Here is a 23227-nt window from a genome sequence, read left to right on the forward strand (position 1 = left end):
GTCATTCTTAAGAATAATGCGATTTTTAGATTTGTTTACTGATCATTGCCTAGGTAACAGGCCACCGCTGCAGTCTATCAGAGGAGGCTGGTCTCCGAGGGGGTGCAGTGCTTACATACTGATGGTATTGAGCTTGTAAGCGCAGATCAGAGTGGAAAGAACTATTCTGTCAGTGAGGTCACAAGAAGTCGGAGAGTCACCACCATGAGTGATTCTGTGACAAGGAGAGATTGGCGTACAACACAACAGTCAGGTAGTTAGCAATGACCTCCCAATAAGTGTTCAGCCTCATAGTAGGGGTGGAAAAAAAAAAAAAAAAAAAAAGGACTTAGTGTATTTTGGGGGTTATAAGACGCACCCCAAATTTTGAAGAGGAAACTAGGAAAAAAACAGGATTTTGGTTGCTTACCGTAAAATCTGTTTCTCATTAACTTCATTGGGGGACACAGAAACCGTGGGTGTGTGCTGCTGCCACTAGGAGTTTGACAATATGCCATGAAAAAAATGTTAACCGACTCCGCAGTATACACCCCTCCGACCGGCTGTAGGACAATCAGTTAGTAAAAAAGCAGTAGGAGGAGACAATATCATGTAAGTCATCATATATTCATTACAAGTAACAAAATCATGGGAGGGCGCTGTGTTCCCCAATGAAGACTCTGAGAAACAGATTTTACGGTAAGCAACCAAAATCCTGTTTTCTCTTTCGTCTCATTGGGGGGCACAGAAACCGTGGGACGTCTAAAAGCAGTCCCTGGGGTGGACAGAAACTTCCTTCAGGTCGGAGAACTCACCACTGCCGCCTGCAAGATTCTTCTGCCTAGGCTGGTGTCCGCTGAAGCATAGCTATGGACCTTATAGAACCTTGAAAAGATAAGCACGGACGACCATGTGGCTGCCTTGCACAACTGCATGGCTGATGCCCTATTGTGTACTGCCCAGGAGGTGCCCACCACCCAAGTAGAATGGGCCTTGACCCCAGCCTGGGACACTCTGTCCTTCACCCGGTAGGCTTCCAGAATTGCCATTCTGATCCAGCGGGCAATTGTTGCCTTAGAGGCCGGCAGGGATAACAAAGAGTGAGTCTGCCTTCCTGAAGTGAGCGGTCCTGGCCAGATAGAGCCTTATCGCCCTGACCAGGTCTAGCTTATTCAAAGAACGCTCCAGAGGATGGGTTGGAGCGGGACAAAATGACGGAAGGATTATATCCTCGTTCAGGTGGAAGGTGGATACCACCTTGGGAAGAAAGTTAGGAGGAGGCCGCAAAACAATCTTGTCTTGGTGCATAATTAAGAATGGAGGGCGACAGGACAATGCCGCTAATTCTGAAACCCGCCTAATAGAGGTGATGGCTACGAGAAATACCACCTTCAAGGACAACAAAGACATGGGAGCTTCCTGGAGGGGTTCAAAGGGTGAACCTGTCAAGGCTTCCAAGACCAAGATAAGATCCCATGGAGCCACTGGGGATCTGTAAGGAGGAGCTGTATGCACCACCCCTTGCAGGAAGGTCTTAACCTGTAAGCGGGAGGCCAAATTTCTATGAAAAAGAATAGAGAGAGCAGATACCTGGCCTTTCAAAGAACTAACCCTGCCTGGAAAAAGGCTAAGACAGATGGTAGGGAACTGGGGATAGGTGTGATGTGATTAGACTCACACCAGCCAAAATAGGCCTTCCAGGCTCAATAATAGACCCTGAAAGAGGAGGGCTTCCTAGCCTGGATCATTGTATTAATGACTCGAACCGAAAATCCCGCTGCTCTCAGTATTGTGGTTTCAAAGGCCATGCCGTCAAATTGAGCAACCGAGAATTCGAGTGGTAAAACGGCCCCTGAGCCAGAAGATCTGGTCTGTCGGGGAGTCTCCAGGGGGTGCCTGCGAGAAGATTGATAATTTCTGCGAACCAGGCCCTCCTGGGTCAGTACAGGACGATCAATATGACAGGCACCCCTTCCGCCTTGATCTTCTTTAGCAACCTTTGCAGGAGAGGAAGGGGAGGGAACAGGTAAGGGAGTCTGAACTGTGTCCAGGGAATGACCAGCGCGTCGACCCCTATTGCTAGAGGATCGCGGTATCTTGAGACAAACTGTTGGACCCTTCTGTTCTGCCGCGACGCCAGAAGTCTGGAGTCCCCCATAGGCGGCATATCTGACAGAACACGTCCTGATGTAAAGGACCATTCTCCTGCCGCGAGCCCCTCCCGACTGAGGAGTCGGCGGCCGTGTTGTCTGTGCTGGGAATATAAACTGCCGAAATTGCGGTTTCCGCCCAGCTGACAATTCTGGATACCTCGGCCAGTGCCCGGGGACTCCTGGTTCCCCCTTGGTGATTGATGTATGCCACCGCTGTGGCATTGTCCGTCCGAATCCTGACTGGCTGGTTGTTGAGGTATCTTTCCCAATGTAGGAGTGCTAGAAAGATCAGTTGAAGGAATACCGCACCCCAGCCCAGGAGACTGGCATCTGTAGTTACCACCTGCCAGTGGACAGGGGGAAAAGGCCGTCGCAGATGATCGAGGGGGGGAGGTCAGCCACCACTTGAGGGATTCCCTGCTCTGAATGGAAGGGAGGAAGGGGCGATCCAGCGAAGAGATGGTCCTGTCCCACTGAAGGAGGATGTTCCTCTGCAGTATCCTGGAATGAAACAGACTCTCATGGCAGCGCGAAAGGATAGAAGTCGGAATTTTAACAGAGAACGAATTCCCTGCTGGAGGGTAATACACTTTCTTTCTGGGAGAAAGACCCTTGAGCGGCGGGTGTCGATTGTCATCCCTAAGAATTCTAGGCGTTGCGTTGGCGTTAGGTGAGATTTCTCCCTGTTTATGATCCAACCAAACCAGAACAGCGTGTTTAAAACCACCGCTAGGTTTTCCTGGGCCTGAGTGAAGGAGGGTGCTTTGACGAGAATATCGTTGAGATATGGTACTAATATTATGCCTCTGACCCTTAATATAGCTACCATTGCTGCCATAATCTTTGTAAAAATTCTGGGGGGCTGTTGCCAGCCCAAATGGCAGGGCCACAAACTGGAAATGCTGCTCTTGGACAGCAAAGCGTAGAAACCTTTGATGTTCCTGAAAAATGGGGACGTGCAGGTAGGCGTCCCCAATCTATGGAACATAGGAATTCCTGATCCTCCATAGATGTGATTACCGACCGAATCGACTCCATCCTGAAATGGCATAAGCGGACCCATTTGTTTAGCCTTTTGAGGTCTAGTATGGGACGAACTGAGCCATCCTTTTTTGGGATCACAAACAGGCTTGAGTAAAAATCGGTGAAACGTTCCTGCTCAGGAACGGGGACGATTACTCCTGCGTTGAGGAGAGAGTCGATTGCCGCAAAAAACCCTAGAGCCATAGCAGCGTCTCTTGGAAGTTGCGATAGGAACGGTCTCGCGGAAGCGCGTTGAAGTCTATCTTTTATCCTGTGGATACCACCTCCTTTACCCAGATATCCTCTACTGAACACTACCAGACATCTCTGAAGAGGAGAAGGCGGCCTCCTAGTCTGGAAGAGGTACTGTGAAGGGAGTTGGCTTCCCTGTCGGCGTCAGGCTGAATTGGCTCTGCTCAGCCCTGACCTGGTAGCTTTGCTGTTGGAACTGCGGGAATGCCATGAAGGGGTGGCAGAAAGGATACCCTCCTTCTGTCTCTAGGTGCTTGCGACCTCTGTGGGCCCTGAGCATAAGCGTCTGTTGCTGGGGTACGGCGAAAGGGCTGAGCCCTACGAAAACATATCGACGAGGCTTGGCCTGAGGGAGAAGGGAGCTTGTACCCCCCCCGTTGCATCCTTAATGATTTGATTTAACATTGACCCCAAGAGTCAGGCACTCTGAGACGGCAGATTGGTCAGTGATTTCTTTGAGGATAAATCAGCCTGCCAAGCCTTTAGCCAGACCGTCAGCCGGACGGCTACCACGTTACTGGATGCTTGAGCTGCGCAAGAAGCGGCATCCAGGGCCGCTGATACCATATACCTCCCGGCATGAGAGATTTGATCTGCGAACTCCGCCAGTTCCGCTGCTTGGGCCCCGGCCAATAAGCCCTGTCTAAGCTGTTTGGCCCATTCCGTAACAGACTTAGCTACCCAGGCTGAGGCGAAAACCGGACACAATGTAGCGGCCGCTGCCTCAAAGGTGGATTTCGCCAGGGATTCTATCCATCTATCATTGGGATCCTTTAGAGCTGCCCCACTGGCCAGTGGGAGGATTGTATTGGTAGAGAGTCTGGACACTGGTGGATCCACCGAAGGGGAGGCGGTCCAGTTGTCGGTGAGATCTGGAGGAAAAGGATATAGAATCCCAAAACGACTAACCCTCTGAAACCGCCTGGTTTGGTATTCCCTTTCCCTGGCTAATACTTCCTCAAAATCCTTGTGGGAGGCAAAGGCCCTAGCGGGAGACTTATGACGGTTAAATGAAAAAGTCTGATCTTTAGGTATTGATGTGGCGTCCCTAATGTTCTCATTGAGCCATATCCTCGACGCCCTCGGACTGTTCTGGCCCGTACTCAGAACCCTCCTCTGAGTGAGTCTCTGATAATGCCTCACCTTATTCCTGGGATGAGGACCGGGAGGAGGCAGACAGCCAGAGGAACTCTGGTGGAGAGATGGAGTGAGAAGGGGACCTGGGTTGGTGGTCCTGTCTAAACCTTGTACGGCCTCTAAAAGGCCCAAAAGGAGGCTCCTTTGATGCTCCTGTGTCCACTGGAGTCTGAAGTGGCAATCTGTCAAGCACCGTTACCAAGGTCTGTGATACCTTGGTAAGGTCGGCCACGGACTTAGATAAGGAAGAGGCCCATCCTGGACACTCACTGTCTCCTGTGGCGATGGATGGCCCCTGGGCGGCAGGCAGGGTGGCTTCCTCCTGCTCCAGGGATAATGCGGGAGCTCTGACAGATAAGGCAGGGGGGCTGCACCTGTTCTCTAGTGTTGGTGACACCGTAGGTCTGCTGCAATCTGAGCAGAGTGGTGAGGACTGACCTGAAGGAAGCCTGACATTTCATTTGGTACATACAAAATATTCGACCAAGGTCGCTGAAGCGGATGAGGAGCGTGACTGCTCTCCCTTGGGCATACTGACAGGCTTAACCTGGTGCCGACCGTCAGGGGTAGAAAGCGGAGTGAGGGAGCAACCTGTAGTGCAGTACTCATATATCCACGACCTGTGTCCCCGCAGCAGCTGCCGCCCAAAGGCTGATGAGAGAGAGAGAGAGAGAGAGAGAGAGAGAGAGAGAGAGAGAGAGAGAGAGAGAGAGAGAGAGAGAGAGAGAGAGAGAGAGAGAGAGAGAGAGAGAGAGATGTCAACAGCCCCCTGCCTAGAATCTTTTATGAAATCCCCGCCCGGAGGTGGTGGGAGGAGCCCTGCTCCAGCCTCCTGGAGCACCAAGATGGCACTGGTACAGGAAGAGGAAGCCGAGGGGCGGAGCCTGCCGGAAGCCAGAATCTGGTGTTGGCCGTACTGGGCTCCTGCTGAAGCCCAGGGCCATAACGCTGCCACGGGAGGAGCTGGAACTGTGCTGTACCGTGTGCTTGAAAGTAAGTGTTGGCTCTTAAACTAAGAGCCATGGGCTGCAATCCCGAGCGCTGATTAGAGCGGTCACATTCAGCCTAGTGCGGCTGGTGAGAAGAATATAAATGCTGTAGCCTCTTACCTCCAGCTCACCCCGTAACAGGGGTCAGTTATCTGCATGAAAAAATTGCTGTCCCAAACCTTTTCTGCAGGGCGTCTCTCTCGATCATCAGGCTCTGGCGGGCGAGTGATGGGAGACGAAGGTTAGAACCAGTAGCGGCCACCTGAACACGAGTCCTGTGTTAGGGTCCTGCCAGTGGGATTCATGAGGATACAGGGTGGCAGTACACACCGTACTCATAATCCCGGTGTGGGAATACAGATGTAGCAGATCTACTCTGTATCCCTCCTGGTTACCTGAAAAGGAACGACGCACATTGAGGTAGGCATGTGTCTGCGAGAGACCCCTGTCCACCTCCTGCTGACACTAAGCAAAACTCATTGTCCTACAGCCGGTCGGAGGGGTGTATGCTGCGGAGGCGGAGTTAACATTTTTTCATGGCATAGTGTCAACTTCCTAGTGGCATCAGCACACACCCACGGTTTCTGTGTCCCCCTATGAGACGAAAGATAAAACTTGTTTTAATAAAATGGTGGTGCTTCTTACAATCCAGGCATCTTATTGCTTACCGGGGGTGGTGGCTGCGGTAAAGCAGGGTCCCAGGGTCGCTGCTGGCGGAGGCAGGAGTGGGGCGATGCTGCGGACCCCAGATTGGGAGAAAGGGGTGTTCGAATGTGTGACGCTGTGGGTGTTCGGTGGTGCTGAGCCTCCTTTGACATTTTGTGAAAGCCCGGAGCCCCCCGCACTTCCATGGTTTACTATACGGTGGACTCGGGAAAATGGCTGCCGGGGGAGGCGCATGCCCAGATGGAGATCTTGGTGCCCTGGCAGCCATTTTTCCGGAGTCTACTGCAATGTAAACCATGGAAGTGCGGGGGCTCCAGGCTTTCACAAAATGTTGGCGGAGCCCCCGCACCACCGAACACCCGCAGCGTCACACATCCGAACACTACTTCATCCCAGCCTGTGGCCTGGAGCAACACTCCACTCTTGACTCTTCCAGCAGTGACCTGGGACCCTGCACCACCGTGACCAGTAAGGAATATTCGCATTATAAGACGCACCCTCATTCCCCCCCCCCCAAATTTGGGGAAAAAAAGTGCGTGTTATCCGAAAAATACAGTAGATAACCCCCTTTAAAGATGGCTCATCACCGCTCCTGGCAGTCTGTTGGTAAGTACGTGTATCCTCCATATATACAGTTCTCAAGCACTGTAAGTTGTGACGTTCCTCTGTTATTCCTCATAGAAGTTTAGGAATAAAGTGACAAGTAGGTGTTAGTAGTTGGGAGGGGTCCGTACACTGTCCAATCAGGGCTCACAGTATCAGACAGTGTAGGCACACATCAGAATGTCCTCCTCATGATTGGTAGGGTGCAGTTTGGAGAAACGAAAGGGTACACCCAAACAGTGTCCAGAACTGAGTGTAGAAAAAGAAATTTGTAGCTTTACCTTATTGGAGTCTGATATTTTCTTGGCTGTATAAAATTCGGCATCGGCCCTCGCCTTCTCTCTAGCTATAAAGGCAGAATCTGCAGAACAAAAGCATTGAGAAACCAAATTTATTTTTGCTTATTGTAACGGGGTCTTCCAAGCTGGGGTACCTCTTTCAGTACCACCCCGTATTTTCGGAGGTCCGCTCTGCGTTGGCTAGAGTCTGAATGAATGACGCTGGCTGGAATTCCTCTGAGTGCATGGGCGCATATAAAAGATCACTGCTTCTCCATGTATTTCCAGTCTGACAACACTTTACTCACAGGACACAGAATATATCACACAGATACAGAGGGCCGGTCAATAGACAAGCAGCAGGCCAGACATGCATTACAAAAGCCGCAGGTGGCCGGAGCCTGCGGATGTTTACTGTGGGAATTACAAAGGTGGGGGGAGGGCGGACACTGCTGATACATTAGGGACATGCATCTCACATGGAACCTATTATATATACATATAACTGCACAACATATTCTGGGTGCTGGGTGGTTCTGTAACACATATTGAGCCACGATATCTGGCAGTGCTTTATGGATGCTATGTAAATTCCCTATCAGTCTGCCTGTGGAGTGTGGGAAGAAACCGGAAAACCTGGAGGAAACCCACGCAAACACGGGGAGAACATACAAACTCCTTGCAGATGTTATTCTAGGTCAGATTTGCACTAGGATCCCAGTGCTGAAGAGCAACAGTGCTAACCGCTGAGCCACCGTGCTGTGCTTATGTTGTATCACAGGCTGAAAAGCTTCACAAGGGACTGGTTTAATTTCAAGGAACTTGTTACTGTGACGCGTGTTTCTGGCAAACCTTGTATTCAGTCAGTCATTCATACAGAAATGCAGTCATGTGGTGTATATAGGATACCCACCCGTACAATGACAGCTAGTTGTCGGTGTTATAAGTAAATGGTCAGTAAAAACCGTGGTCACCAAAAGTTCTCAATATGGTTGAGGTCAGGGAAGAATGGTGGTCACACCATGGGTTTCTCTCATTTTATGCCGCCAGCAGCAGGTATTCTTTGCAGCATGAGATGGTGCATATTGATGCATGAAGAGGCTTCTGCCATGTATGGCACAATGCTTCTTTTTCATGGAAGAAAGTGGTCTGTCAGAAACTTTATATACTTTGTTAAGGTCATTTTCACACCTTCCAGGACCTCAAGAGAGCCTAACAGCTCCTTCACCATGATTACGGCGCAAAACACGCCGCTGTCTTGTTGGGAAATGGTGGTCATCTACTTCTTCATCCATCTGGATCATCCATAGTTGCACAGCATTCATCAGTAAACAATTCTGTTTTGAAATTATTCTTCATACATGTCTGGACTGCAACAGTTTCAGCTTGTGAGCACTGTTTAGGTTTGGCCGAGTAGTAGGACTATGCATAACTAAAAGTATCTGGAGGGTCAGGGCCGGCCCGAGAGATTACGGCGCCCTAGGCGAAACTATTTTGTTGCACCCCTACTATTCTTGGCAGTAGATGAAAACTTGGGATATAAATTTTGGAGCAAAATAAACCACAACAACAATGATTAATTAACTCTCTCCTAACTCTTTAATCTTCTGAGAAGTTGTATAGGACAAATATATACAAAGTAATCAATAACACAAAACAAAAACGACCATAGGTAATTAAAATTTTTGTTTCCTTGCCTTTTTTTTTTTGAAAAGGATGACACTAAGTCACCGAGATTAATTTGTTAAGCAACTTCAGATTCTATCGAAATTGTTGCCAACCCAACCAACCTCTCTTGCGTCATATTTGCCCTTAAATATGTACACTTTTCTTTCCATCCCTAAAACTTTTTGCCTTTTGAAAAGATTTTTTATAATTTTTTCTATTTTTTCTCTGGCGCCCCCTTTGGGTCGGCGCCCTAGGCGGCCGCCTAGTTCGCCTATACGTTCCGGCTGGCCCTGTGGAGGGTCCTGAACCTTGAAGTTCATAGGACTCCAGGAGGCACAGGCAGCTTCAAATACCAGTTTGCTGCTTTGTAATGATATTTTAGAATATCAGAAACCTTCCTCATAATGCCTTTATCTGCACAAACCTCTGTGCCTCCATCAGCCACAAATCACTTCACAGTACAAAGATCACGTATCAGTTTTCGTGAAATATTGAATGTTTTCATACCTTGTCCATGGCATTTCACCATTTGATGCTCTTTGGCAGTAGAGATCCTTTTTCTTTCTCATATTGCTTGAAACCTATAGAGTGTCCTTCTTAAGCAGTTTTCCTTTAGCTGGGCAAATTAATTATCACAGGTGTTTCAGATTGATTTCAGTGATCCAAAGAGACCCGATACACAATACCATCCATGAGGTTATGTGGAAAAAAAAAACCGTCATCTGTATGGCACCTAAATCCAGTTTGCATAATAATTTGGAGCGCGGTGTTCACATCAAGACGACAGACAATGAAGTCTCTTGTACTTGGTTACACTGTAGTCTGTAGGCCGCCTCCATGAGGCACACGTTCTCTCACAATAGCCATGCTTGTAGAGGAGAATAAGCAGACCATCTCAGGATGTTAATAGAAGGGGCGTCTGGATTAAACAAAGTCATGGATCTAGTAAACAAGGCCCTGGACATGGACCATATTACAAGGCGAGACCACTGCACAATCTCATCTAACAATTACCTTCAATCTCAGAAATCTTCTTCTCCGTTTCCTTCTCCATAACCTTCTGTCCGTATTTGATCTCCGCAACTTGGGCCACTTTCTCTGCCTCTGTATGGCAAAGAGGAAAAAAAAAAAAAAAAAAAAAAAAAAAAAAAAACACACACACACACACACACACACAAAACTCAAGATTAATGATGTGTGAACACACTGCAACCATTTCTAGGCAGATTACTACATAAGTACAGGTCATTATGGTAGGAAATGAAAGAATACTGCGGTTGCTGGTTCCTTTTCCGTCTTGTAATTTGGATCACATCGTCATTACTGTAATAAGGGAATTGTTGCCACGTGAGTATGTATACGTATATGACATGTCTGCTGGAGGCCATTTACCCCAGGGGTCTGTGATACATGCACATTCATAGTGTACCATTCTCTAAAGGGTGTCCAAATAAAATAAGAAAAAATAAATGTAAATCTGGACCTGAGGAGCCCACGCAGAAGGGGAAAAGTCATTGAATTCAGCAAAATGGAGAACAGTTTAGGATCAGAGGAGAGAAGATCGTGACAGCTCGACGTTCATGTGATCATAGATAAGAAGAGCCGAGAAGAAGGGAGACAATAGGGTCACACGGAGTCTTTTGTTGAGGATTTTAAAATCGGATCCACTACAAAATCCATATCAAAACCCCTTCAAGTAGTCGGCTTGTCTGAGTCATGTCAGTGAAAAATTCAACTCTGCTATTAATATGGAGAACGTCCTGAGAGCTTCTTTCCAAAAAGGTGAAGAGAAAAAGAAAAAAAAAAAAAAAAACCACCACACACAAAAAATTAAAATAAAAGTGCCTGGCCTGTGTAATTTAACTTCTCAGTGGTGACAATTCCTCTGTGGGCCAAAAATCTAATATATAAAGCTGAGTGTGTGTGTGTGTGTGTGTGTATGTCCGGGATATGCATCCGCACCGTCGCAGCTACAGCCACAAAATTTGGCGCACAGTTACACGTCTGGACCCCCGAGAGAGTCATAGGCTATGTTGTGAGGCGAAATTTAACCCCGCGCGTTCCAATTCACCAAACAATTTGGCCTATCATTCTTATCATTTCTATGGTGTTATCGTCCTTCTGTAAAGCTGGAAATAACACAATTTATTACCGTGCCAACACAGACCACCCTCTGACATAGACTGCAGGGGGAGCCCAGTATCACACAGGATAGGAATAGATACACGGCTCCGCAGACAGTATCACACAGGATAGGATTAGATACACGGCTCAACAGACAGTATCATACAGGATAGGATTAGATACACAGCTCAGCAGTCAGTATCATACAGGATAGGATTAGATACATGGCTCAGCAGTCAGTATCACACAGGATAGGATTAGATACACGGCTCAGCAGTCAGTATCACACAGGATAGGATTAGATGCACAGGTCAGCAGTCAGTATCACATAGGATAGGAATAGATACACGGCTCAGCAGACGGTATCACACAGGATGGGATTAGATACACTGCTCAGCAGTCAGTATCACACAGGATAGGATTAGATACACGGCTCAGCAGTCAGTAACACACGATAGGATTAGGTACACAGCTCAGTAGACATTATCACACAGGATAGGGTTAGATACACAGCTCAGAAACAGGATGTGCCAAAGGAGAGGACATTTTCATTCCAAGAATTCCACTCATTCCATCAGATTTGTTTTTTGATTTTAAACGCCTCCATATTCTATTTCAACTGCTATTTGCAATGTCCATTAACAATGCTCAGGGACAGTCATTGAAAGTAGTAGGGATCGATTTGCAATCTCCATGCTTTTCTCATGGTCAACTTTACGTGGTCTGTTCAAGAGTTGGAACTGCCAAAAATCTGTTCATCTTTGCACCGAAAAGAAAAACCAAAAATCTTGAATGAGTTGAAAATAAAATACTATCAATACTTGGGTAATCGTTTAGTTAATTTGTGTTGCAAATTTGTAGTGTTGAATATATGATGTGAAATGTTTTTATGTGCTATATAATCATTATAATTTGTTATAACTAACCACAGTTGGTTACTATGCCCGGGCAACGCCGGGCTCTTCAGCTAGTAGTGAAATAAAATTATACAGCCACGTGGGTGGGCACAGTTTCAATCACCCTGACCTACTGCCCTCACTCTAAGGCCAAATTTACACCATACTGAAGTAAAATACTGAACAAATACTGAACGTGTGAACGTGGCGCAATACGGAGACTGTAGAAGGAAAACTGAAAGATTTTTAATTAAACCCAAAATGCAAATTTGCTTATTTTTGCCCAAAAAACACACAAAGTGTCAAACAGAAGTAAATCCCAGCAGCTTTCGGTTTTATCCAAAGCACTCCGAATAGGACTGCAGTCTATGGGATTTAGGGGGCCTACCAATCAGGGCCTTTTTCCTCTCCGTTTCAGCCTCCTTCTCCACCACCTTCTGCTTCTGTGCAGCAATGAGGAGCTTGGTTTTTTCACTTTCCCTAAAAAAACGAGAGACATTTACAGCCCACGGATATGAAAACCCTTCATTGCCAATGTCCCCCAGCTTCACACCTGGGCGTCACACGCACTTTTGCATGTATTCCTTAATTTATAATGAACTGCCCGATCCCCACATTGCTCTCTACGCCGCCCTACGGTCACTATAATACCCGCTGCCCATGACAGGCATTCGTACAGGTAATAACTTGGCATGTGGGGAATGTATCCAGCACTTACATGAGCTCATAGTTCCTGCGTATCGTTTCAGGGATATTTGGCTTTGTGACTCGGACAGCCTGGACAGAGAGGAGACAAAAGCAGAAGATCGATAGTCACATCCATTATGAAACAAGCCCTGTTGCAGGACCAAGTAAATGGACATCCTACATTTGATGGCTTGTGATGTAGATTACAAATCCGTATGCCCTGTGCAGTTTAGTCTACTAAGCAGTCACGAGGCGTGGTGTGGAAAGAAAGTCACTTCTAGTTGGCTGGTATGAGGACTAGTCAGCGGCCACAACATACATACAGACTTAACAACTAAAAAGGCCTGTTTTAAAGAAGCCCTCCTCCTCCTCCCATCAAAATATTTACCCTCTTAATATATTGCATTCATCATATTATATAGCACATTGTACTTACAATTGCTCATTTTGCCTTTCTACCCAGCAAATTATTCAGTTTTCCATTAGTTCTATGACATCATGTGATTAAAAACTAGCTGAATCCTTCTTAACTCCATGTAGAAACAGGAGGTCAATTTTCCTGTGTGAGTCACTGCAAAAGTCCCTGGCAAAGTGAGAAGCAGAGCGGCTGGGTCAGGAGTTGAAGAGGGGAATGATTCATGCAGGGACAAGAGACTTTCGGTTTCTGCATAGAGCAGAGAAAAAAGAAGAATTAGCTGAGTAGAAAGGCAAAATGAGCAACTGTAAGTACACAGTGCAATGTAATACGATGATTGCAATGCAATATACTAACAGGATAAAGCCTTTGATGGGAGGAGGCGTGCTTCATTAAGTGAACACATTGCCCAAAACTGAAGCTTCACTTTAAAAGGGAAAAAAATGACACTAATAAAAACCCCACTATAAATAATTTGGACTGCAGCTATAGGTTATGCCGCCCCTCAACCATGGAGGCTAGAAGTCTTTACACCTAAGCTCTGACACAAGTGAGTGCCACTGATACATGGCATGTTGCATCTGCCACAGCTGTCATGGTCATGATGTTCTCTTCTGCTCCATTCCAGATATTTAGATTGTTAGAGATCATTTCTAGCCATGATGTCTCATCTACTACCAGAATGTACTGTGGAGGTCATAGACAATGGGAGCGATCGGGCAGGAGAGAAGGCAGGGCAGGAAAGCAAGCAGCAGTTATCAAGGATGGATCCCTTATATTCAGATGACATGGACATCTCCACAGTCCATCCCCGAAGTTATGTAGAAACACAGCAAAGAAGCCTCATCAGACAGTCACACCAACAACAAATCCTGATTGTTCTCCATTTACAGAGCTCCTTTATGGGCTGCAGTCTGCCAATCATAAAACCTGGGACTTTTCCATGTGGTGATATTACACTAATGACACATACAACTCTGACAAAAATTGAGACCACTGCAAAATGTTCAGTTTGTCTGATTTTTCTCTATAGGTATATTTTTGAGTAAAATGTAAATTGCTCTTTTATTCTATAAACTACTGACAACATGTCCCCAAATTTCCAAGCACTAAATTTTGTATTTATTTTCAGAAAGAGAAATGGTCAAAAGAACAAAAAAATGCAGTGCTTGCAGACCTCAAATGATGCTACGAAAACAAGTTCATAATCATTTAGAAACAACAATACTAATGTTTTACCTCAGGAAGAGTTCAGAAATCAATATTTTGTGGAATAACCATGATTTTTAATCACCGCTTTCATGCGTCTTGCATGCTTCCCCCAGTCTTTCGCACTGCTTTTGGGAGACCTTATGCCACTCCTGGTACAAAAATTTAAGCAGTTCTTCTTTGTCTGATGGCTTGTGACTATCCATCTTCCTCTTGATTACATTCCAGAGGTTTTCAATGGGGTTCAGGTCTGGAGATTGGGCTGGCCATGACAGGGATTTGATGTGGTGGTCCTTCATCCACACATTGATTGACCTAGCTGTGTGGCATGGCGCATTGTCCTGCTGGAAAAAACAGTCCTCAGAGTTGGGGAACATTGCTTGAGCAGAAGGAATCAGCTGTTTTTCCAGGATAACCTTGTATGTGGTTTGATTCATACGCCCTTCGCAAAGATTAACCTGCCCCATTCCAGCCTTGCTGAAGCATCTCCAGATCATCACCGATCCTCCACTAAATTTCACAGTGGGTGCAAGACACTGTGGCTTGTACGCCTCTCCATGTCTCCATCTAACCATTAGACCAAGTGTTGGGCAAAGCTGAAAATTAGACTCATCAGAGAAGATTACCTTACTCCAGTCCTCTATGGTCCAATCCTTATGATCTTTGGCAAGCTTCAGCCTGGCTCTCCTTTGCTTCTCATTGATGAAAGGCATTTTTCTACCTTTACATGACTTGAGCCCTGCCTCTAGGAGCCTGTTACGAACTGTTCTTGCCGTGCACTTCACCCCAGCTGCCATTCCTTTTGTAGGTTACTTGATGTCATCCTACAGTTGCCGAGTGACATTCGAATAAGATGACGGTCATCCGGGTCTGTGGAGAGTCGTTTTCGCCCTCTGCCGGTCTGTAGCTTTGTTGTCCCCAATGTCTGCTGCTTGACCTTTCTGTAATGGACTGACGTCTTAGAAATTTTAAGGATGGAGGCAACATGACGCTCACTGTATCCCTCTGCTAGTAAAGCCAGAATTGAGCCCTTCTTTTCCTCTCTCAAGACTTTTCTTTTCAACTCCTTAGGCATGGTTAAAAGTTATTTTTTCATTCCTATTACTTTTGGGATATTACTAGCACTTGTTTTACCATCCAGCTTGTCCTATTGCAGGAGGATGGTGAAGACCACAATAAGATTTGGTTCAGGTGATCACCTAATCAGAAGCACATTAAGTAGAATGAGGTGTACTCTGGTTGGAATTCAACTGACTCTGGAATGGAATGGCTGTCAGACATGCCGAGAAGCTGTTTTTTATAAAACTGTGCAGTGGTCTCTTAAATTTTTGCCAGAGCTGTATATCAGCACAGAGACATTGAAGCTAGGCCATCTTCCTAGAAAACACCAAAGTGGGATAAACCCTGCGGATCAGTTCTCATGAGTCACTAGCTGACTATACCTGGATAATTAACCCTGGAGCCATCTCATTGAGGTCCTGCTGTAGCGCCAGCTTGAGGTTCTCATCTATCTGATCTGTGGAGAAGATGCAATAAAACAGGTCAGAAGTTAATCATACTTCCCTCATTGATCAAAATGTTCATTTCTCATTTGTGCAGCAGTACATATCATTAAAGGGATCCGGTCATCTGTTTCCATTAGTGGCATGAATCGGAGTCTGGTTGCAACCAGGAATATCTTATGAAACACCCTGACGTTTCGGAGGAAATATACTCTGAACACCCCAGCACTGCGGCAGGTGATTGAAAGGTCTCTTGCTGGGCTGGGACGATCTTTAACCCTTTTACTTTCTTTGGAACACTGGAGCTTTATACAAGATATACACGGGTACAACTGTTCAGACAGGCTCCGATTAATCGTGCCTGTGATTTGACTAGCATGGATTCGGTGATAGGTTCCTTTAAATCTAGAGTCAAAAGCTCCAGCTTTACTTTCAGGCCACCCATAGACTATAAACATCCAAGATAAGTCTTCTACTCAGTAATGACGTTCTAAAACATCACATACGATATACAGCTGCAGGAGCCGGCTGCCAGACACTGCTGGACTCCCTATAGAGAAGGCCAAGAGGATTTGATATCGTCTATGCTTTCCCAATTGCTGTATACACTGCTTGGTGTATATACTATATAGAACGTACAGACAGTGCTTCCTTCTCCGGACCCAGCAATTATGTGATCACCAGGTGCCAGGAGGGAGCAGCAGCTACTGGGTCCCAAGAGATCCAGTCAGCTCTGCTATGCAGGCAGCTGAATTTATCATGTACCTGGGGCCAATATGCAAGCCCCATTTATAAGGGAAACCAAATTGTCAATCCAAATTGCTGCTACTAGCCCTGAACCATAGAAAAATAAAAAATAAAAAAGAATAAAAATTAATTCTTAAAAGTAGGTGTTATGCCTGGTTAGCACAGAACAGGGGTAAAAGGCCTGGTCTTGAACTGGTTAATATATGCATGAGACAATCGATAAGAGTCATACCATTAGTTAAGTGGGACGTATTTAGGGGTTGTCCACCTAAATACAGATCTACCAGGGGTTATAACAGAGGGATGAGATGGGTTTACTTACCAAACAGTTCTATATAGACCTCCTGCAGGGTGTGGACGCTGCAGAACTGGTTGAGCTCATGGTGGATCTTGTTGAAGATTAGCGCTTTATCATAATCTGCAGTATAGTTCTTCACTATGTCATACACTACAGGAATAAGGGAATATTAATACAGGGGGAAGCAATGTGCACACTTAACTTGGGGGTACACTGGCTGACTTGTGTTAAATGACCACCGAATGGCGACATATTTGCTGATCAGAGATGATTTAATAGCCGGTTTATACGGGCCGACCGCTGCTCCCATGTGCGATCAGTAATCGACCGTTCAGTGCGTACAAGTTGCCAATATTCTCGACAGCACAGGTCCTGCTTAGATAAAATGGTTTGCTGTCAAGAAGGATGATCTTTTTTGCAAACCATTAGGAGAAAGAGCATTTCCCATTCTTCAGGTGATCGCAGCAAGTTTCCACTGCAATATTATCAAGAATCTCCCTTCCTGATATAATCGTGCAATGTAAATGCAACTTTTGAAAAAATTGGTTATCTGGATTTCCATTTTATTGGTATGGATAATTATGAAGAGAAAAAGCAGCAAAATTTACCACTTGAAATCCCTGCTGCTCTGACATCTCCCTATACACAGGGGCGAAACGGACACGCCACAGTGCACGATTATCTCTTGTACAGGGAGTTTATATAACCATACAACAGTTGTCGAACCCCTGCCATTGCGTACATCAGTGATCAACTGCTGACAACAGCGAACAGGAGAATGAAGAACGGGACATCAAAGATTCTGGTGCAGGCAGACCGCACTGAAAAATGTTGCATGGAGCGATGGGCGATTTGACTGTTGAGTATACTGTAGTGTTCATTTGTAATTTTCTAACCTTCTCGCGCTTATAAACAAACTGCTATAAGCGGACATGGCTTCACATCATCACAGGAGATGCTCCATTCTCATGATCGGTGGGGGCTGCAGAGATCAGACCCAGACAATCTTTTCAGGATGTTACATTTCAGAAATAAGCAATTGCTTTATCAGATGGGAACACCCCTTTAAACAATCTTCCAAACCTGACTTAGTCTAGACATAATAGGACAGGTGTCAATCCGCATAAGGCTAAGGATAGGAAAAAAAGTGTCAGGTCTACTTGAAGGCTACTCACCTGCATTAGAGATTAGGAAATTCACCACTTCTATTCGATCAAAATATATCATGACCCCACCACTGAAAGATACAACATGGGGAACGATAAACGCATACAAAACAGTACGGAGAAGATCACAACAAAAAGCAAAGCCTGCACAATCTGGAGGCTGGAGCGAGTCCTGCACATTATCTGCGCCCCAGTATTGTTCACTGATCAGCATATCCAGTATCAATCAGAATAAAGGACACTTACATAACGGAGACCAACGACCCCAGAAAGACATAAAACCTGGCTTACTGATTTCCAGAATCATCGCCGTACTCGACGGTTGCATCTTTTATTTGAGCTCAGTTCTAATGAATGGCAAGGGATAGAACTGAATCCTATACACAACCTGTGCAGTGGATTACTGCTCTTTATTTAAAAAGCAGCCATGTTTCCCTAATACTGGATAACCTCCACTAAGGAAAGGGCCTTTTAGTTATAACTGATGCGGTGAGACAAGTAATATTAATCCTGTGTGATGTGGCGCCTCCTGTTGCCGATAGAATGATGGATGAAAGATTAAAATCGGTTTGCAGTTTTTGAAAACCCCTCTGCCAGACTGCAGTTTATTTAAAAAGCAAACAAAATGCGCTTTACTCACCCTTCACAGGTCCCACGCTGAGTCTTCACCTCTGCTCCTCGTGACCGCCATTCCGCCATTGTCTGTAGCCAATGATTGCGAGATCAACAGCTCCTCCCAGATTGATGGGAGATTGAGTTCTCGCAGGGCAAGTGGGAGCAGTGGCAGAGACTCGAGGGAGGGTGAGTGGGAGCAGTGGCGGAGACTCGGGGGAAGATGAGTGGGTTAGCAGTGGCAGAGACTCGGGGGAAGATGAGTGGGTTAGCAGTGGCAGAGACTCGGGGGAAGATGAGTGGGTTAGCAGTGGCAGAGACTCGGGGGGAAGATGAGTGGGTTAGCAGTGGCAGAGACTCGGGGGGAAGATGAGTGGGTTAGCAGTGGCAGAGACTCGGGGGAAGATGAGTGGGTTAGCAGTAGCAGAGACTCGGGGGAAGATGAGTGGGATAGCAGTGGCAGAGACTCGGGGGAGGGTGAGTGGGAGCAGTGGCGGAGATTCGGGGGAAGATGAGTGGGTTAGTAGTGGCAGAGACTCGGGGGAAGATGAGTGGGTTAGCATTGGCAGAGACTCGGGGGAGGATGAGTGGGTTAGCAGTGGCAGAGACTCGGGGGAGGGTGAGTGGGAGCAGTGGCGGAGATTCGGGGGAAGATGAGTGGGTTAGTAGTGGCAGAGACTCGGGGGAAGATGAGTGGGTTAGCATTGGCAGAGACTCGGGGGAGGATGAGTGGGTTAGCAGTGGCAGAGACTCGGGGGAAGATGAGTGGGTTAGCAGTAGCAGAGACTCGGGGGAAGGCGAGTGGGTTAGCAGTGGCAGAGACTCGGGGGAAGATAAGTGGGTTAGCATTGGCAGAGACTCGGGGGAGGGTGAGTGGGAGCAGTGGCGGAGACTCGGGGGAAGATGAGTGGGTTAGCAGTGGCAGAGACTCGGGGGAAGATGAGTGGGTTACAGTAACAGACTCGGGGGAAGGCGAGTGGGTTAGCAGTGGCAGAGACTCGGGGGAAGGCGAGTGGGTTAGCAGTGGCAGAGACTCGGGGGAAGGCGAGTGGGTTAGCAGTGGCAGAGACTCGGGGGAAGGCGAGTGGGTTAGCAGTGGCAGAGACTCGGGGGAAGGCGAGTGGGTTAGCAGTGGCAGAGACTCGGGGGAAGGCGAGTGGGTTAGCAGTGGCAGAGACTCGGGGGAAGGCGAGTGGGTTAGCAGTGGCAGAGACTCGGGGGAAGGCGAGTGGGTTAGCAGTGGCAGAGACTCGGGGGAAGGCGAGTGGGTTAGCAGTGGCAGAGACTCGGGGGAAGGCGAGTGGGTTAGCAGTGGCAGAGACTCGGGGGAAGGCGAGTGGGTTAGCAGTGGCAGAGACTCGGGGGAAGGCGAGTGGGTTAGCAGTGGCAGAGACTCGGGGGAAGGCGAGTGGGTTAGCAGTGGCAGAGACTCGGGGGAAGATGAGTGGGTTAGCAGTGGCAGAGACTCGGGGGAAGGCGAGTGGGTTAGCAGTGGCAGAGACTCGGGGGAAGGCGAGTGGGTTAGCAGTGGCAGAGACTCGGGGGAAGGCGAGTGGGTTAGCAGTGGCAGAGACTCGGGGGAAGGCGAGTGGGTTAGCAGTGGCAGAGACTCGGGGGAAGGCGAGTGGGTTAGCAGTGGCAGAGACTCGGGGGAAGGCGAGTGGGTTAGCAGTGGCAGAGACTCGGGGGAAGGCGAGTGGGTTAGCAGTGGCAGAGACTCGGGGGAAGGCGAGTGGGTTAGCAGTGGCAGAGACTCGGGGGAAGGCGAGTGGGTTAGCAGTGGCAGAGACTCGGGGGAAGGCGAGTGGGTTAGCAGTGGCAGAGACTCGGGGGAAGGCGAGTGGGTTAGCAGTGGCAGAGACTCGGGGGAAGGCGAGTGGGTTAGCAGTGGCAGAGACTCGGGGGAAGGCGAGTGGGTTAGCAGTGGCAGAGACTCGGGGGAAGGCGAGTGGGTTAGCAGTGGCAGAGACTCGGGGGAAGGCGAGTGGGTTAGCAGTGGCAGAGACTCGGGGGAAGGCGAGTGGGTTAGCAGTGGCAGAGACTCGGGGGAAGGCGAGTGGGTTAGCAGTGGCAGAGACTCGGGGGAAGGCGAGTGGGTTAGCAGTGGCAGAGACTCGGGGGAAGGCGAGTGGGTTAGCAGTGGCAGAGACTCGGGGGAAGGCGAGTGGGTTAGCAGTGGCAGAGACTCGGGGGAAGGCGAGTGGGTTAGCAGTGGCAGAGACTCGGGGGAAGGCGAGTGGGTTAGCAGTGGCAGAGACTCGGGGGAAGGCGAGTGGGTTAGCAGTGGCAGAGACTCGGGGGAAGGCGAGTGGGTTAGCAGTGGCAGAGACTCGGGGGAAGGCGAGTGGGTTAGCAGTGGCAGAGACTCGGGGGAAGGCGAGTGGGTTAGCAGTGGCAGAGACTCGGGGGAAGGCGAGTGGGTTAGCAGTGGCAGAGACTCGGGGGAAGGCGAGTGGGTTAGCAGTGGCAGAGACTCGGGGGAAGGCGAGTGGGTTAGCAGTGGCAGAGACTCGGGGGAAGGCGAGTGGGTTAGCAGTGGCAGAGACTCGGGGGAAGGCGAGTGGGTTAGCAGTGGCAGAGACTCGGGGGAAGGCGAGTGGGTTAGCAGTGGCAGAGACTCGGGGGAAGGCGAGTGGGTTAGCAGTGGCAGAGACTCGGGGGAAGGCGAGTGGGTTAGCAGTGGCAGAGACTCGGGGGAAGGCGAGTGGGTTAGCAGTGGCAGAGACTCGGGGGAAGGCGAGTGGGTTAGCAGTGGCAGAGACTCGGGGGAAGGCGAGTGGGTTAGCAGTGGCAGAGACTCGGGGGAAGGCGAGTGGGTTAGCAGTGGCAGAGACTCGGGGGAAGGCGAGTGGGTTAGCAGTGGCAGAGACTCGGGGGAAGGCGAGTGGGTTAGCAGTGGCAGAGACTCGGGGGAAGGCGAGTGGGTTAGCAGTGGCAGAGACTCGGGGGAAGGCGAGTGGGTTAGCAGTGGCAGAGACTCGGGGGAAGGCGAGTGGGTTAGCAGTGGCAGAGACTCGGGGGAAGGCGAGTGGGTTAGCAGTGGCAGAGACTCGGGGGAAGGCGAGTGGGTTAGCAGTGGCAGAGACTCGGGGGAAGGCGAGTGGGTTAGCAGTGGCAGAGACTCGGGGGAAGGCGAGTGGGTTAGCAGTGGCAGAGACTCGGGGGAAGGCGAGTGGGTTAGCAGTGGCAGAGACTCGGGGGAAGGCGAGTGGGTTAGCAGTGGCAGAGACTCGGGGGAAGGCGAGTGGGTTAGCAGTGGCAGAGACTCCGGGGAGGGCGCGTGGGTTAGCATTGGCAGAATCTCGGGGGAGGGCGCGTGGGAGCAGTGGCCGAGACTCGGCGCAGGACCTGGGAAGGCGAGTGGGAGTAGTTGCTGCTGGATTTGAGATAGGATTTACCTGAAACCCCTTAAAGTATAATGAAACTGAGCTTACCTCGTGCCGCACGGGACGTTCTTCACTTCGTCAGTCTGTAATGTGCTCTAAAGAATAAATGGGACATTAGCGGAATCCAATCACACAGCAGTGTGCACTAATCTATGGTAACACAATCACCATAATGAGCTGTCGAAATAACATTATGTTGCTTTTATCCTGTGCAGGCAGCATCGTGCAAAAGTCTCAGACCGCCTCTGCTTCATTACAATTCCCATCAAGTTCTGGAAAGCCCCATCTGTAGACGGCGCGGCTATACGCACCTGCGCGGCTATACGCACCTGCACAGACTTGAAGGAGGTTATGAACGGCAGCATTAAATGGAAACCAGGGCCACTTGTCGAAGTGAGCAGCGCTCCGCCCCTGCAAGAAGAAGGAAGAGGTGTCTATTTGTCTTACAATACATGCAAATCATGGATGAAGAGGAAGTCGACCCCAACACGGAGCGTAAATGCTGCCGATGGTTTAGGCTGATCATACAGTAAAGACTGCAGGTCATTTTACCTGGCGTCACATTAGACAGCTTCATCATTAGTACTGTAAGAGTGGTCGGATAAGGTTACTTTATGTTCCTCCGTCAGTATACAGGGAGATGGATAAACAGCAATTCCCCAATACGGTATATTCCTATACTGGGAAATGAAGAAAGACCTCTAACTGAAGACACAGCCCCATACACTGAATACAGGCTGCCGTAATCAGTAACCTGCATTCTGCTGATGGAGCTGCTGGGCACCAATGAGAATCTGAAGTCCTCCCAGGCCTACATGTGTATTACTGAACTGGGCGTTTCCAATATTGTAAGTGATGGCAGAGTTGTGCTCCTGTTGAGGGACAGCAGATGTGCAGGGAATAAGGTGAAGGTACTACGTTCCTCATCATTGCCGGAAATATGGCATATCCAGGTGGGAAGGCATAACACTACAAGATGTGAATGCCGCTATAACCCCAACATGACTGGGTCATTTTACACTCATTTTCCTCCGCATCTCCCTAGAGCCGTACCTTTTTTTATTTTCCCCATCCACATAGCCGCATAAATATTTGTTGTATTTTCTGACACCCATAACTTTTTCACATTTTCCCTATGGAGTGCTGTAAGGGCTTATTTTTTGGGCTCAGAGCTTACATTTTTACTTACATGCAACATTTTGAATCGCTTTTTATGCCATTTTTTTGTAGAAAGTGCAGCGACAAGAAAAAAAACAAAAAACAAACAACAAACTATAGCTAATCTTGCATTCTCATTTTCAGCATTTAACGTACAGGTACAATAATTTTATCTCTTCATACAGATCAGATTTTAACGCCCTTGGCAATACCTAATATATTAATTTGTTTGGTATGGGAAAAAGGGGCTGATTGAAACTTTTACTTTATTTTTCTGTC

At 48.2% G+C, this 23227-nt stretch overlaps 1 protein-coding gene across 2 annotated transcripts in view; it reads right to left on the minus strand.

Annotated features, from left to right (window-relative positions):
* ERLIN2 (ER lipid raft associated 2) overlaps positions 1-23227 on the minus strand; it is a 49241-nt gene that overhangs the window by 4620 nt on the left and 21394 nt on the right. For both annotated transcript variants that reach the window (XM_073569034.1, XM_073569035.1), the window contains exons 3-11: positions 22120-22201; positions 21839-21885; positions 17802-17863; positions 16651-16776; positions 15522-15595; positions 12487-12545; positions 12157-12248; positions 9763-9852; positions 7084-7163 (exon numbers count right to left, since the gene is read on the minus strand). In XM_073569034.1, the coding sequence (XP_073425135.1) occupies positions 7084-7163; positions 9763-9852; positions 12157-12248; positions 12487-12545; positions 15522-15595; positions 16651-16776; positions 17802-17863; positions 21839-21885; positions 22120-22201 (712 nt within the window). The remainder of the gene's footprint in view (positions 1-7083; positions 7164-9762; positions 9853-12156; positions 12249-12486; positions 12546-15521; positions 15596-16650; positions 16777-17801; positions 17864-21838; positions 21886-22119; positions 22202-23227) is intronic.

Source organism: Dendrobates tinctorius, unplaced genomic scaffold (assembly GCF_039654945.1).
Source record: "Dendrobates tinctorius isolate UK_male_01 unplaced genomic scaffold, ASM3965494v1 ptg000022l, whole genome shotgun sequence".
NCBI classification, from domain to species: Eukaryota; Metazoa; Chordata; class Amphibia; order Anura; family Dendrobatidae; genus Dendrobates; species Dendrobates tinctorius.